The sequence below is a fragment of the Anser anser genome (assembly GCF_964211835.1).
Source record: "Anser anser genome assembly, chromosome: 4".
Lineage (NCBI taxonomy): Eukaryota > Metazoa > Chordata > Aves > Anseriformes > Anatidae > Anser > Anser anser.
Genome location: NC_139724.1, coordinates 18329804 through 18346662, shown reverse-complemented (window position 1 = coordinate 18346662; position 16859 = coordinate 18329804). Strand labels below are relative to the sequence as shown.

Here is a 16859-nt window from a genome sequence, read left to right as displayed (position 1 = left end):
TAAAACAGAATTTCTGAAACTCTTTCTGTTGTGAAGAAAACATTTATTCAATTATATCAGGGACCATCACTGTCTACATAATCACATCACTGTACCAATTAAAAAAAAGTAAAGACATTTTGCATCTTTTTTAGAACATTCCATATAAGTTCTGTTGTCCGAACTGACAACAGTTCTACAAATGAGTTTTCATTGGAAGAAACTGAACGTGAAACAGTGAAACATCAGTTTAACATATACTAAATTACCAGTTCACTTAAGAATATTAGCTGGAAGATGTCACAATTAAAACACTGCAGAGACTAAAGGGAACTTCTGTATTCTTTAAAATGTAGAAAGCAACAAATTTTTTTTTTTTTTAAACTTGATTACATTTTCTGAAAGATTTAAGTACGACATTACTTCAGCCACAATAAATTAATACATATGACAATTTGGTTCAGGAAAATGAGTTCTTATCCCTCACCTTTCTCATTAAGATTACGGAAAAGTTTGGATGATCCTTTCCAAACTGGTGGCGTCTCCATAAGGATCTGATTCAATTCCTAAAAAATAAGATTTGAAAAATACTGAAGAATATATTTAGATATTTAAATGAAGATGTTCTCTGATTATGAGTAAATGCTAGGAAATCAACATGAAAGACAAGAAAGGAACTCCATGCAAATCTACCACTTAATTTAACTTCAGTTTATCACAATGACTTTGTAATTACTCAAACAAATACATAAATTTTGCATACATGATTAATACAAGAATTGCTCATCCAAGAAATAATCTGCATGAATACTAAGTGCTTGCAGAATTGGAGAGTTACATATAACATATTGTTGCTGAAATTACTCACCATTGCACATGTTCACTGAAGCCAAGGATGAGTCCCCCCTGGATTTCAGTGAGGTTTTGATACAAGCTCTAGGAAATTGTTCTTTTAAAATACTCAACCTAAACTAAAGCAAACTTCACCCATGAATACAAATGTACTTTGCTCTCAATACACGGACACTGAAACAGCCTTCTTGCAGTTGTACAAATATAAAAAAACTAAAATGTGAGAGGTACTTCAACATCACAAAAGGTAGAGTGGCATGAGTATTTCAGGCAGCTGTTACACTTAGCCACTAAAGAAACTCAGATACAGGCTGAGGAAGGAACTGACAGAGGTTCGAGAAAGTCAGTAAATGCAACGTAACAGGCACAGCTGCTCAAGTATGTTTGAGATTCTGTATTCAAATCAGTCTGAAGTGACAAAAAAGAAGAAATTAAAATTTATGCATTTTTTTTTATAAGGATGAAAAGCTTTCTTCTGCAACTACAAGTTTACATCATGAAAAAAGGCAGTTGTAGCAAAACATATGGTTATAGGAATTATTCCAGCCCAGGAACTATTACCCACCTGCTTTGAAAGGGATCGCCACTTTTTAGCACCTGCAACAGAAAACAAAGTTATGAATATACCAAATTTAGTTATGTCAATATGGTGTCATTAAAATTATACTACATCCACAATCCCTATTTTCTAGCCAAACAAAAAGTATTTTCCCTACTTTATTAATGAGATAAGTCCTCAGCCTGGTTCAAAAAAATTCTCTTAAACTATTTTTTCTAATAATAAGATAAACACATACCTAGACTCCTAACTTTCAATTCAGACTTACAATTTTTAATCAAACTCCACTTTAGCATGAGAAAATATATTCTATCTCCTAAACACATCATTAAAGTATTAAACTGGAAATAGTGAGCATTTGTGTTAACTTACAGTATCAATGAATAGTCTGAACCATCATTTAGCAGCAGCAGTATTAGAATTTCGACTGTAAAGGAAACCTAGATTCTGGCCCCTGCTTCAGTTCACTAGCCATATATTTGAAAGCAAATACATAGAAAATCCTTGAAACAACATCAGAAGCTAGGACTCCTTTCAGCCATTCCTAAGAACTTCTTTACTTAGGAAGAACTTCTTTACTGAAAGGGTCATTAGGCATTGGAATGGACTGCCCAGGGAGGTGGTTGAGTCAGCATCCCTGGAGGTCTTTAAAAGACATTTAGATGTACAGCTTAGTGATACGGTTTAGTGGAGGACTTGTTAGTGTTAGGTCAGAGGTTGGACTAGGTGATCTTGGAGGTCTCTTCCAACCTAGATGATTCTGTGATTAGATTCATGCCCCCTTTTAGAGCCTCTGTTGAGCTAATTTTTTGTAAGCAATTTTAACAAAAGCTGAAGAGTTCAGAACTGAAATTGCTCATTAAACCTGAAAACTCATAATGAATAAGACTGAACAGATGCTTTCTTCCTGAAGCCTTAAAATGAAAGAATTCAGGAGCAGATGATACTGGCATTTGACAACAGTTGTCTACAACCACCTAAGAATTCAGAACTTGATGTTCATCACCACCCTCTCAAGACAAACCTTTGCACACATTCAGTATTAAGATAAAGTACTGCAAATATCAGAATTTGCAAGGGTACAAGAAATTGATTATGTGGTCAAATACTTATCTTCTTGGTTAGTAAAGGCTAATTTTTATAGAGCAAAACACCCTCTGGTACTAGAAAACCCTTTCTCATGGTGGTGTCCATGCTTCATTAAGTAACAACCAGGACACAAAAGCTACTCACTGTGGTCTCTCACTGGTTCGTGCTATGACACTGACTGATATTTTAGTTCTACGCCTCAGCAATAGCACTAAGAGTGTCTGCAAATCCCACTGCAAATATGGTGGGGTTACATCACGCAACATCGTTATGTGAGTCAACTTTTTCATATACTTTTCAGTTTAATTATTTAATGTCAATTAAAGCTTTGTCTCAAAATGCTAAAACAACCTCCTTTACCACATAAATTGCTGTATGTTTATGCCTACCACAAAAAATGGGGAATAATTATATCTAGCTTTCCAGTCAGATAATTTCTCATGTTAGATATAGATTTATCCTTCTAGACAAGCAAGTGAAGTTTTCTGTCTATATACATACTTCTTACAGCTCAGTATTAAGCTGAAGTTTTTAAGAGCTTTTTAGCAAAACAAAGTATTTCCTCTTCTTTTAATTGACTTTCTGAACATATAAACACATATTCAGATGGTAAAAACGTATCAAGCATAACTATTAAGATATATTTTCCCAAATGAAAGCCTTCACCTTAAAGGCAGCAGGAGAAAGTTAATTATACCATTTATTTCATATTTGACTCCAGCTGCCTGGAGTCAAAAGTTACATTTTATAAAAGAAAAATATACTCTTACCATATTAGTTAGTGTTTAATCAAAAAAAGGAAGTGAACACCCTCTTGACTTTTGTAGGGTTTACAAGATTTCCAAAGTAAATCAATCACAATAGACGCATTCACTCCATCAAAAATCTCATTCAGGTCTAGTATCATTAGCTTTTCTATAAAGCAGACACAAAGAGCTACTATTATTACTCTTCAAAGGGTGGTTTTGCTTTCTGACAATATTCAAGGCCTTTATAGTCTTCATCCATAAAAAAAAATTAAGCATATGTTCTTTTATGCAAAATATAGACACTGTGGTATGTTGGCCTGCACGGACCCTGCTATTTATAGTTTCAAACAAAACTAAAATGATCCAAAATTACAAAATATTTCTAGCAGGTATTATTTTATTCAGAAAAATACTTTATTTAAACTTACTTCCTTTAGGAGAGCATAAGAAGACAGATAATTAAGATGTGCAAACTGACAAAGCAGTATAAAGATAACAACTAAACATTCAAAGATCAGAAGCTGGAAATGGTAATAAGTACATGTCATTTACTTCATTTATTACTTCCTATTTGTCAGCCTTCTGTCCAAGAAGTCAGCCCAGTTCTGCCTAAATATCATAGATGACTTCCACCATAATGAAGTCATCCACTTCTACTTAGTTGCAGCCTCCTACACCATCCCTTCAAATAATTATCTTAGTCATGTAATCTATAAAACTAGCGTATAAAACTTAAAGGCATGCAGGTTAGTTTTGCCTTCAGTCTCTGAGATCAACTGAGTATCAACTGGATACATGGGAAGGATTTTGATACAAGCAAGGTTTTTTACACTCAACTCAGAAGGGTTCTGCATTGTTTGAGTTCCTGATCTCTTCTCTTTTGACATGAGATGAACAGAATATCCTTGTAAGCTTAATACTTTTATTTTTTAAACATCTGAATACTTGCAGTGAAGGAGGAAGAAACCTAAATTTAATTAACATGGAAAAGTCTTACAGGTGTACCACATATGTAATGTAGACAGACTAGTCAAAACATCGTAAAATGAATTTAAAACAACGTGGATTATTTAACTGATGGCCAGTAAATGACACAAATACTCCATAGATATACATGACTATGCTATGGGATGCACTGCCAATGGAAAAGCTGCTGAAACCCACTTTCACAGTGACAAAAAAAAAAAAAAGGATGACCTGGAGATCCGGGTAAAGAAAGTAGATCCAACGTGCTCATGCGTAATTATATTAATTTTTTTGTGATAAGGAATCTGCTTTCTCTGTTTCAAATGGAGAGCAAAAAAGGGAATGAAGATTTGCTTCCTGCTAAGTGCTTCAAAGTTTTGCAAGTTTTCACTACCTAAGCTCTATCTTCTGTCTTCACTGTTACGAGATTACATCTTTATTCAAATGCTATGGAAGTTTTGATCATGGATGTGCCATGGCTGGTTTCTTTCCTCTTTGTTTCACTACAGTTAACCTAACAATGGGGAAAAAACTGCAGAGACCTTTAAACTCTCCTTGACTGTTTTACCTGCTTTTGACTGCTCGCTATATTAGCTTTGTGGTATAGATCTTTCTTCCTGAAGTCTACGGTAAGGTATTATACATGTCACATCTGAGCAGAGATGCTTTCATTTCTCAGTTGTGTGCTGCTACCAATGCCCTGCAAACATGAGGGCCACGAAGTCATATTGGAGCAGCAATTCACTTACTGTTTGGTCACTCTTTGATATTTAAAGCAAAAATTTTAGAAAAAGTGAAATGAAGTTGTTAGTTTATTTTTCATCAACTTAATTAACACGCAGTGCTAGAAAGTAGATTCCTGGAAGGACTGAAACTCCTGCTCAAAGTATGTTCTTTAGAAAACCATGACATGGTTATAGAATCTCTGTAGAGCAAAACCAACCAAACAACAAAAAACAACCCCCCTCCCCAACAAAAATGATACCAGATGACAATTTAAGATTGCAAAAATTGCAAACCAATGCTATCCTAAATTATTTAGAATACTGGATTCTTGCCTGCCTATTTACACAGAAAGTACACAGAGAAGGAGGTAAGAGTTTTATAGCAATACTGGTCTGCTTGGAAAGAAATCAGAACTGTAACTGTGTCAATGCAAAAGGTAAACATGAATTTGTGTTTCATGCCCATTAAGCTGTGTGTGACGTCTAAGGTAAGAATGTTTATCTAACGTTTTCTGAGGGAATCAAAAAAAAAAAGTATACAGATGTTTACAATCTAGTAGAAATCAGGATGCCGTCTGCATGCATTTGGATACCATTAAAAATAAAATTCTGGAAAGTTCAGCATCTTTTCACCACAATCAGAAACAACAGTAGCAATCAAAACTAAAAGGAAAAATAACATAAACCACCATCATTTCCCAAGTAATTTTAGCAATATAAAAATCCTGCTTACATTTGGGTTCATCATTTGTGACAGCCTGAATGAAGTCATATGGAGTCATATACAGCTGTCCTTCAAATTCTAAACTGGCAAACCTACGAAACCGTTGCTCCCGAGGTGTCGCATAAGGGTGCAAATCTTCAAGGTCTGATCTGCTTTCTGTAACCTTGGAAGACAGAAGGAAATAATTTTAACGTACAAAAAGTATTGTTTTACAATTGCCACTGCCATTCACTATATAGAAACTGGAAATGTAAAGGTGATAATTCATAAAGTCAAATCCAACCAAATATTTTTGTACAGTAAGAGTTGAAATCAGGATTTCACTGCTATCATTTTCAGTCTTCTACAATTTTAACAATAAATCTTCGTGCACTGAAATTGTTGACACTACTCAAGCTCGAGGGGGGGGAGGAGAAGTTAGGCTCATGAGTCAGAGAAAGGAGGACAATTTTAACTCAAAGAAGTCAGTGTAACTGGAGCAGTCAGACTTTAAATGACTCTGTTAAAATTATTTCAGTTGTCTGACATTTCCAGAAGAAAATTGAAAACTTTTTTTTTAATTGCTTTTTCATGTAGTATGCAGCTGTTGATAGTAATAGGCAAAACACCTCTATAACACCATTTACACAACACAAACCTTCTATGATTATTGCTATTTCAAGTATCTACTGCAATCAAAGCTATCATACTCAGGGAACAGAATAAGAACAGAATTACTCCTCCAGAGCTACAGAAGTATTATATGGCATGGAGTTCATACAACCCATGAGAGGTTTATAGATATTGGCCAATTCTGTTATGTTCATCATCCCACTATTTTTAAACTTAGTAATACAAAGCTGTAAATATTCTAAATTGTTATATCTTTATTTTATACTGTCAAAGCTTAAAACAGAAGATATACTACTACTAACTGAAAACTTTTTTTTTTTTTTTTAACCTCAAAGCCAGGCAAACTCCTCCGTGGAATCAATAACTTGAAGAAACTGCATGTTTCTTGAACGTGTTTTCAGAGATGAAAAAGATAAAATCCAGACTGCTTCATAAAAGGAAAAGAAAGGATATACCTAAATCCATTTCATATATAGGAGTCTTAGTACTTGGATATTTTACCTAGGACATTTTAACCTGCCTTCTAGAAGGAAAAAAAAGACTACTGAGCACATAGTTCTCTTCCTGGACTGTCTCTAGTCCCTCTGAAATTATTGTGTCTACAGGGGGAGAAGGAAAAGGGAATCAAATTTAGTTTCAATGGCAAAAAACTGTCACAGAAATTAATTGTAATAGAATTGCTTATACATTCATTTAATTTTTAGTAGACTGCTCTATATACAAATATTCTATACTTCTGACTGAGAATCAGTCTTCCATGTTTTATCTTTTTCAAATGATTACTCAGTTAAATGTGACCAATAAAAAATATTCTAACAACCAGACCTACAAACTCTTTTTAGAATGACACACTCATATAATCACAGGATTGGTTTGGAAGGGACCTTAAAGACCATCCAGTTCCAACCCCCTGTCATGAGCAGGGACACCTCCCACTACATCACGTTGCCCAAACCCCCATCCAACCTGGGCTTGAGTACTTCCAGGGATGGGGAATCCACAGCTTCTCTGGGCAACCTGTGTCAGTGCCTCACCACCCTCTGAGTAAAGAATTTCTTCCTTATATTGAATCCAAATCCCTTCTAGTTTAAAGCTGTTACCCCCTGCCCTATCACTACACCCCCTGACAAGGAGTCCCTCCCCAGCTTTCTTGAAGGCTGCCCTTTAGGTACTGCAAAGCCTCTAAGGTCTCCCTGGAGGGGAAAAAAAAAAAAAAAAGATGAATTCTCTTCTGACATATCCATATTCAAGCCAAAATATTTATGTGTTACTGCTGTTAGAATATAGTCTTAGTGATCCTTCTACAGTCCAGTGGCATTCAAGCTATGCCTTCATGTGGGATTTACACAACACAATTGTTTTGGTAGAGCTTGTAGTGACATAACTGATTATCTTTGTATTTGAAGTTTAATAATCTATCTTTTTTTTTTTGATACATATGTTATTTTATCACCGTTACAAGCATGCTTTCGAATAAACACAGGTTGTAAGCATGAGTAATATAGCAGTACCTCTGCAAAGTCAACTTTCAGGAAAGAAACTGCTTCAAGGCCATATTACATGCACAGTATGTGTAATCAATTGTAATCAATCATGCATAATCAGAAGAATCTGTAGGTAATATATCATTCAAGAAATATCATCTCACCTTGACTGTTAAGATTTGGAGAGCATGTTGAGTTTCTTTGTTCTCAAGAAACTCATACCATCTCAGGTACTGCTGCTTAGGATTTCCCTCAAGACACTTAAAAAAGCATTTGCAAAATTCTCAGGCATATCTTAACATTACCTTAAGTACCCTACACTAATATAAAACAACATATTGTAAACATGGAATTTTTAAGACATGCTTAGACTTAATTCATGCCAGTACTCCGGTCTCCAAAATCTTAGTTTCCACTTCACTTTCACCAGTCCACATTTCCCCTTTGGCTAAATATCAGTGCCAGTATTTTACACTCTGGCTAAAAGTCAGTGTAATCCAATATAAATACTGCTGGCCACCACTAAGAGCCATACCTCTCAATACCCTGCACGCCCTTAGTCTGGCACTTAAATGCTCTATTTGCTAAGTGTCAAACTGGATAAGAGCACTGATCTGAAAATTTTTTGTTTTTGTGGTGTTATTTCTTAGCCAGATAAAATCCTGGATCTATCCCCAAAGCACAGTATTTGTTCCAAAACCTAGGCCGCAGGAATTTGCAGCTTACGGAAAAGAAAGTTTCACCTCTTCCAGCAGAAACCTGTACCTACTTCAGGTTAGCACGGTGGGGAAATTACAGGTTTAAGCATAATTTTAGTCTAAGGAATAAAAATACCACTTTATTATGAACTTTGTGGTTTCACCTGAAAGAATCAGAACAAGCTGTTTATGCTACTGATTTAACATGAACTCAAACAAATGTATACAGGGCTTAACTTACGAGTGTCAGATCACTGGACTCACCTATCAAGCGTCCAAGTGTCTAGGCAGGGTTTGGCTGCAGAAGATTCTAGGCACAAGCATTAGTAAACTGCCAAGTAAAACCATCTATGGGAATAATATTATTTTTTTCCTGATTTCCTGTTGAAAGCTTTTCTTCTTCTATTACTGCTTATTAATTCATGAAACTTACTTGCATTGAATCTGTAATTGTTAGGAACTACTTAATATGCTAATTAAAAAGTCAAGACATCCTAAAATGTTACCTCAACCCCATATCTTTACAGGCATTCACTTAAGGAATTCTCAACCTGTAATTACAATGTCTCCTCAATATATTCTCCCCAACTTTAGCAGATTATAATGCAGTGAGGCAAGTATGAGAATTTTCTGTGACACCGTGATTTGCTCTCAATTGATTTATTTGATATTTTCGCCCAGGTTAGGCAATCTTGTTGTAACAGCACTAGTATCAAATCCGATGGACGCAGGAACGAGACACAGAGAGTAGATACTGAATACCTCAGGAAAGGTACTGTTAGTGAGGGAGTGAATAGCATTCGGTACGGTTCCAATTTCTATTTGAAGTTTCATGAGCTTATCCAGACTAAATCTCTCTGTAATTACCAACAATCTTCAAAAAAAAACTTTCATGAAAGTACATCTCTTTGACAAACAAAAGAGGGGAGATTTTTTTTAATGCTTCTGTTTACTAATCCTCTGGGCAATCCTACCTACAAACTACAATGATCTCGCATCATGTTATGGTTCTTTTGAAAACTGGACATGGTAATTCCCTTCGAGCAGAATGTCACGAACCTCCCGGTAGCAGTATTATCTTAATTTTAGGCGTAGCAGGTTAGTTCCTGTTTATCTGTACGCGTATAGCAATCTACTTCACTGAACTCGCTGGAAAAAAGTGGCTGACACCAAGAATCCAGGTGATGGCCATAATTCCCATCCTGCCACCTCACAACTGATCAAGTAGACGCCAAGGGGGGAGACTGAGGCTCAGCAGCTCTCACAAACCATGTCTTACCTTCTCCCTGTTCCCACAAAAGCCTAAGCACTAAGAGTTGTAAACAGTTTGTGCCTCTCATCCTTCTGCCCTTCCCCTTTCTAACTCCAGTGCATCTTTGTTAAGGTCGCTCAGCATTTTTAAGTCAGTCAGCTCTGAACGCATTCCATGCAGCATCTCTTTCAGAGTGATACCCCCCTGTATTATCTCCCTTAAATCACAGCAAAAACTTAACTGAAGGAAATTTAGGCTGTCTATCAAGCAAAATTACTGTCCCAAACTCACTCCCATTTTGTATTCATAGCTCACATGCTGTGTCTGCCAGCACAGCCAAGTCAAACAGCCCCAAAGGTCCAGTGCTCTCACCAAAGATTTCTATGTATTACTCCAACTGCCTTAAGGCATGGTTTCATCTCCATTTCTAGTCCCATATTTGTCTTACTGGCTCTCTTACCTCACTGATATGATGTCTGAATTTGGTATAATGTGAATTAACCTGGATGGTTATAGTGAAATCCATGCAGTAACTCTACACTGCCTTAAGATGGCCTAACACAGGACACAAGCTCACACAGTGACATCAAGGTAATTAAAACTGCAGTAGTTATGACCTCAAATTATTTGAAAATATCAATAAATGGTAATGATACTGCTCAGGGTCAGTAGAAGTAAGGTGCAAAAGATAAAACATGAAATCGCTACTCGTCCTCTTATAAAACAGAGAAGAAACGTCCTTTGCCAAGTTGTTAGTCATAGAACGTTAAGTCAGTAATTCTGAAGTTTTATTCTGTGGCCAAGGATCTATTTTTCCCATAGAGACAAGCTTAAATGCCAAAGACAGGATTTTTATTTGAAAATTAGAAAAACTGGTGCCTACAAGCAGAAGTAATCCAAAAGAATCTATTATCAAAACCCATAACGATGCTTCAACTTTCAGATCCTACGAATATCTAAACTAATGCAAAATATTTTACAAAACATGAAAAAACATACACACTGTGTGTACACGTATATGAAGTGAATGGCTCCAACAGTATCATAAAAAACACGCGTTTGTTGTGTTCCAAGTCAAATCAGTGTTCTTTTGCTTTTCCCAACTGACATAAAGGTGAGACTATTTTAGTTAAAGAAGCCAACATTTGCTACTAAAAGTACCTTTTGCTTGCAGTCAAAAATATGTTATGTTACAGTAGTTTAATCTTTAATTTATTTCAAGTGAGTGAGTTTCTTTGAATTTTTGCTTGCAAAGTAATCTGTCTTCCATCAATGAGAATCTGTGCAAATTATTAAAATAAAAAGGTTTTCAAAGCAATGCTGCTCCTTACTTCCTTCACTTATATTTGACTTCAGGCTTATTTAATATGCTCCCATGTAGATAAAAGTAGCACAATTTTGTTTTCATGCTGGGTGGCCAAAAGGTTAAACGTCAAATACCCAGTGTGGGGAAAATCCCAAAACAGACAAAATTGTTTTGATGCTTAGTGAAGTTATATTTCTAGCAACTACTTAGATGTAGCACAGCCAACAATTTTGTTAGTTGATCTCTTTTCTCTGAGGTAAGGACAATATTATATTAAAATATTTACAAGCATAGGAAGCTGGAATGTGTTTAAAATGCTGTAAAAAGGGCCCTGTTCAAATACAATTCCGTTACAGGAAATTCTTGGGGTAACAATGTTTATCTATAAGCACAGCTATTCCAGAAATCCTCCAAAATAAATATTACACTGACATATTCTCCAACAGTCCGTCTTACATAAGTTTGACACGCAGATTACTTGAACTTTAGCAGTTCTTCCAGAAGACTCAGTCTGCATGTATACCCTGCTATACATGTCCATATGGTTCGCTGTGTGCGAGACTGAAACATGCTGGATCTGTCTATCCCAAGCATGTATCCCTTTTTATCACCCTGAGGAACACAGAAGTAATGCTGAGAGGAAAATGTTCCTATTCCTTCAACAAGGCTCTGCTACAGCTGGCTGGCAAGCACTATCCCTCGCAGGGTGGTTACACAGTGAAGAGCATCAGATGTTATCAGCCAACACACAAACCACTTTCCTACATTTGGCAATTGACCTGCTACATGAAATGCACAAGGCATATGGAAAACGGTTAACTACAAGTGATCCTTGTGAAAATGATCCTTTATGCATCTCTTCAAGCAGCATCCTCTTTGAGCAGGCAGAAGAGCCTACTCTCTAGGGGCATTTGCCTTACTTTTTGGAGTTAAACTCTTCATTTCACGGAGTTGGAAATATATGATGTAATCCTCTCAGAAATGTGCTGCTACAAATAAACTTGACCTTTTGAGTATTTTCACAAGGAGAAAGAGAGAGTTTCATGGTACTGCTGAGGTTGTAGGAAAAAACCCTCTAGAAACATCCAAAGCATGCAGCTTCCTTCTCCTGGAAAGGAACGTGCCTTCAAGAAACATGATAAGTAAATATTCTGTGTCTGTGTCTCCTCAACTTCCCTTTTAATTCCTAAGTCACCTCTGAAGGAAGCGATTCTCAGCAGCTATTCATAAAAACGTCTGAACATAAGGACCTGGAGTTCACTACCTCTACACAATGACAATACGATTACAGAAGAGATCTCTTTGGAGTGCTAAATATGTCATCATCGGTATTTCCAAGAAAAATTTAATAAGCTGCAGAAATGACACCGGAAGTAAGGAATATGGAAGCAAGGAACTGGAAGTCAGATCTTCTGATACCGCATTATTTTCTTCTAGCACTGCTATACTGTGCTGAAAAAGCACGATACACAGCTGTCCTGACAAGGTAAATACTTCATGAACAGAACGTTGTTTGAAATCTCCAGGATAAGGGCTCTTTTGGGGTCAATACCATTCTCAGTTTTTCAGTACAGAGAATCTATATCAAAATAACTGTTGTTTCAAGGAGTTTTGTATTCTGCATAAGCATCTCCTAGACCCACAAAGGAGCTACTCCCAGTCCTTACCAAAACCGTCAGGCATGATACCAGCAAGTCTGGGTGCAGAATTTTACTTGATTCTGAAACATTACGTGGAAGTGACCTGGAAATTAAGTGGAAGGCTTTGCAGACTTTGCTAACAAATTCAACAGCAAAACTGTTTGCCACATAATTCGCCCCACGTTGGTGACATGTATCAGAATTTATCTGACTTCTAGCAAAGAGCAACTTCTTATGTGGCTGTACATAAATTCACAAATCTGTGTCTCACCAGGTTTCATTCTGTAAGCATTCCATAGAACAGAAAGATCTGCAGCCCATTCTGACACTCTCTTTCTCCAGGAGACTTTTTTTTTTCCAGTTACCCTCAAATGATGCACCTCATTTCTGAACTGGCCAGGAATGGGGAAGTACCCCCATCAATATCCACATAATCTTCAGTGTTAGGCCTGCAATCCCAAAACTCTCTTAAGATTGGTTCCATACCAGTAAATACTAGACACCAGGAGTAGGACAAAGCAACTAATTACCAATGTGGGCATGATACCATCATATTCCTAAATATTCCTCTACTACTCCCAAGCATTGTTTGCACTCAGTGGTAGAACCTGAAGAAAAACAACCTGCAGTGATACTACCTGGGCCAAGCACAACTCTCACAGGCCATGTGAATGTTACCTGGAAACAGTTGGCCTGCAAGTCGTTCTTGGAAAGTCACAATAAAGTAGGTTTAAAAAAAACCACAGAGACATCTTTTTCAGTATCTACGGGGACCAGAAACCTATTCTGCCACCTACTGGAGCTGCCTAGATGAAACAAGGCTGTTCTGCCTATTACACTTCCACAAAAAGCCACCTCAAGAAGTAAAGAAAATGTGGGAATTAAGGACTAGCTACGACTGCCTCATCCATATCTATCTTGAATTCTCTTGACCATTTTTAATATTTAAGTACTTTAATATTTGAATACATTGTGATACTGTCTTCACTTACAAGTTGACAGTGCACTAACCGTTAAAAACTATTTTTTCCATTGCCAATTAATATTTCAGAATCAATTTTTTTGAATGGAACCAATACATGGGAAGAGATGGATTTTGTGTTGCACACACTAGAATGTTTAAATTTGTTAAGAATCTCCATCAGTTCCATGTTTTGAGGACAGGATTTCAGGTTTTGCAAGGGGTAAGCACTTCGATGTCAGGACTGTTCTCTTTTGAGGGGTTGTTCTAATAAGTAAGTTGTGAGCCTATGAAAACCTTCATCCAAAAATACTCATTTTTTTGGATGGAATACTCATTTCCATCTGCTACATGAAGCCCCAGAGATAAGACAAAAATCATGCAGTGCAATTCCTTCTAGCAGCTACTGTAGTTCACTATAGCACCAGGAAGCAAGAGCAGAGACACCAGCTGCCTCTTACTTCAAACCAAGTAAAATCCAAGTAAAGCATCTTCCAAAAAAATCTTCCAAAATCCAAGTAAAAAGCATCTGGGAAGGGCATCCTGCTGGAAGGAAGATTATCAGCAACACACTACCATTGCACAATACGATGAATAACATTCATGGTATTTTATTCACGGAGGTATTTTAGAAGCCTGTAATGAAAGAGCAGGCACAACTCGAGGGCAATCATAAGTGGTGCACAGATCACTGACCAAGCTCACGGTCAAACTACTCTTGGTAGCTGAACAGCTAGACCCAGTATCAAACGATGGCATTCCTCTGTTGCCACACGAACCCTTCTGCAGGGCAACAGCCAATGACAGAAAAAGCACAATAATACATTCATTCAAACCAAAACTTTCACACCTATTTGATCCTCATTTTGGGAGGATGGGTAGGCGGGACAGAATTGAAAGGATGTTTTGTCCCCCGAACGCTGACCACTAACATCTGCAACTTGAAATCAGTGAGAACTCTCATTCAAAATAAAAGATGGAACACAAAGTCAATATATCAGTCTGTGCATTTAGTCTGGCTGCACAAGCTGAGTGGACACATTTCAACTTACTCCTTCAGATTTTATCGTTAACCCAATTGAAACCCGAAATAATTACAACCTCTTTTCTCACAGGTGCACAAAAATAAGCATGTTTATTTTTTCTTTCTTTTTTTTTTCCCTCCCTGGTGTTCGACTCTACAGCATTCAAAAATATTCTGTGTATAGAAAGTAGACACATTTTATTTTACATGTTATTTTATATTGGTTCAAATCTAACCTTAGTTCTGACATCTAAGCTCTACACTCTGCAACCTCAACACTTTGGAAGTTATGCATGTAAAAATTCATCATTCCAAGTCACACTAAATTTATTGACTTTTCAAGGTTGCAGCAGCCATGTTTCCTTCAAAAGAAGTCCCAGAATTAAGACTGGGTAAGTCAAATGATGTAAAGTTCTGTCCAATCAAAATGGCATGAAAGGCTGAAAGAGTTTCTTAGGTTATCTGTGCCCTGGTACCATACTCAAGATAATGAGTAGATGAGGAATCAACAGTACCTGGCTCCCTTTCCCTTCGTACATGATGTTGCCTACAGAGACTGCCTTTTGGCTAATAACGAAGGCAAAAGTGCTACCAGCGTTCATAACTGAGCCTAAGGCCTCCACTGCAAAAATGCAGAGCCCGTGCCCACACATAAGTTAAACTCGATGTAAAGGAAGCGGGCCAATTGCACCACTGATTTTCAGCCTTAGAAGCCATCAGCCTGCCAAACCACCTAACCACGGCTCTTGACATTTTAACAAACCCATAGTTTTTTAATGAAAAAACAGACAGACATCACCACCATATGCTAAGCACAGCAACGCGCAGGATTTTCTCCCTGTGGGGGGAAACTTCAGTTTCCAAGGGGATGCCAACTCTTCCTAGCCACCCGTGGCCGGCCAGCCACCGCACCTGCCGCATCAGTCCCACCGCCGCGTTTCTTATCGGCGGCAAGCACCAAAGTTCTGCGCAAACCTTGCAGGTTTCGTGCTACCGGCAGCGGTTCACCTTACAGAACAATATTTTATAAAAGGAAAAAAAGAAGGTGTTTAAGAGCTCCGAAGACGCAGGTCGTTCGCAGCAGGAGCCTCCGGGCGCTGGCTGTGCTCAGGAATGGGACACCCCCGGGGGAGGCAGGGCAGGGCAGGGCAGCCCCCCTCCCTATACATCCCCCTCTTCTCCATCCCCTTCGCTCCGGGACGGGCTCCTGCCGCGGCGGGCAGCGGCCCGGCTCCCAACCTACCGTCTCCTTGGCGGCGGCCGCCACCGGGATGGGGAGCAGCGCCCGGGCTCCGCCCGCCTCGGCGGCTGCCGGCTCCCGGGGGGGCTCCCGCCGCCGCTCGGACAGCCGGTGCCCCGCGTAGCCGGCGACAGCCGCTCCAGCCGCCGCCGCCGCCGCCGCCCAGCCCAGCTCCCGCCGCCCCCGCCTCGTCCCGGCCCCGCCGCCGGCCCACAGCCGCCGGCCGGGCTGGGCGCCGGGCGCGGGGCACAAGCGACGGCGCCACCGCAGGAGGGTGCGCAGGGCGGCCATGGCCGCGGCTCCGCCCCGCTGACGGGCGCACGGAGCCCCCGAGGGGGAGAAGGGGAAAGCTCGCGAGAAGCGGGGAAGGGGTGGGGAAGCGGCACGACTACGCCCCGCCGTCCCCCCGTCGGTACTGACTGCCCCTGGCAGTCCGACCGCTGTGGGCGTAGCGAGGGGGGCACGAGGGGCGGCCCTGGTCAGCCGCAGGGTTTTGTGCCCGTGGTGGGCTGTGAGCGGGCGGGAGCCCAGAGCCGGGCTGCTCAGGGCGAAGCGGCAGGGTGGTGTGTAGAAACCGCCCTGAGTGGGGACTGAGCTTATTCGTGAGCATTGTGGTGTAGAGTCATGGAATCACAGAATATCCCCAGCTGGAAGGGACCCACAAGGACCCAAAATCAGACCATGAGTCTGACAGCGGTGTCCAAATGCTTCTTGAACTCTCACAGGCTCAGTACTGTGACCACTGCTTTGGGGAGCCTGTCCCAGTGCCCGACCACCCTCTGGGTGCAGAACCTTTCCCTAACCCCCAGCCTGACCCTCCCCTGTCCCAGCTCCATGCCGTTCCCTCGGGTCCTGTCGCTGTCCCCAGAGAGCAGAGCTCAGCGCCTGCCCCTCCGCTCCCCTCGTGAGGGAGCTGCAGGCCGCCAAGAGGCCTCCCCTCAGCCTGCTCTGCTCTGGGCTGAACAAACCGAGGGACCTCAGCCACTCATCATACGTCTT

The 16859-nt window shown here is 39.6% G+C and overlaps 1 protein-coding gene across 6 annotated transcripts in view; it reads right to left on the bottom strand.

Annotated features, from left to right (window-relative positions):
• Nucleotides 1-16821, bottom strand: part of MICU3 (mitochondrial calcium uptake family member 3) — a 49673-nt gene extending 32852 nt beyond the window's left edge. Inside the window, exons 1-4 of one of the 6 annotated variants that reach the window (XM_083835030.1) lie at nt 15864-16821; nt 5653-5806; nt 1397-1428; nt 467-545 (exon numbers count right to left, since the gene is read on the bottom strand). In XM_083835030.1, coding sequence (XP_083691156.1) covers nt 467-545; nt 1397-1428; nt 5653-5806; nt 15864-16151 — 553 coding nt within the window. In that variant the 5' untranslated portion in view covers nt 16152-16821. The remainder of the gene's footprint in view (nt 1-466; nt 546-1396; nt 1429-5652; nt 5807-15863) is intronic. The other 5 variants (XM_083835027.1, XM_083835026.1, XM_083835031.1 and 2 more) reach the window with 5 other exon arrangements.
• Nucleotides 16822-16859: the final 38 nt, after the last annotated feature.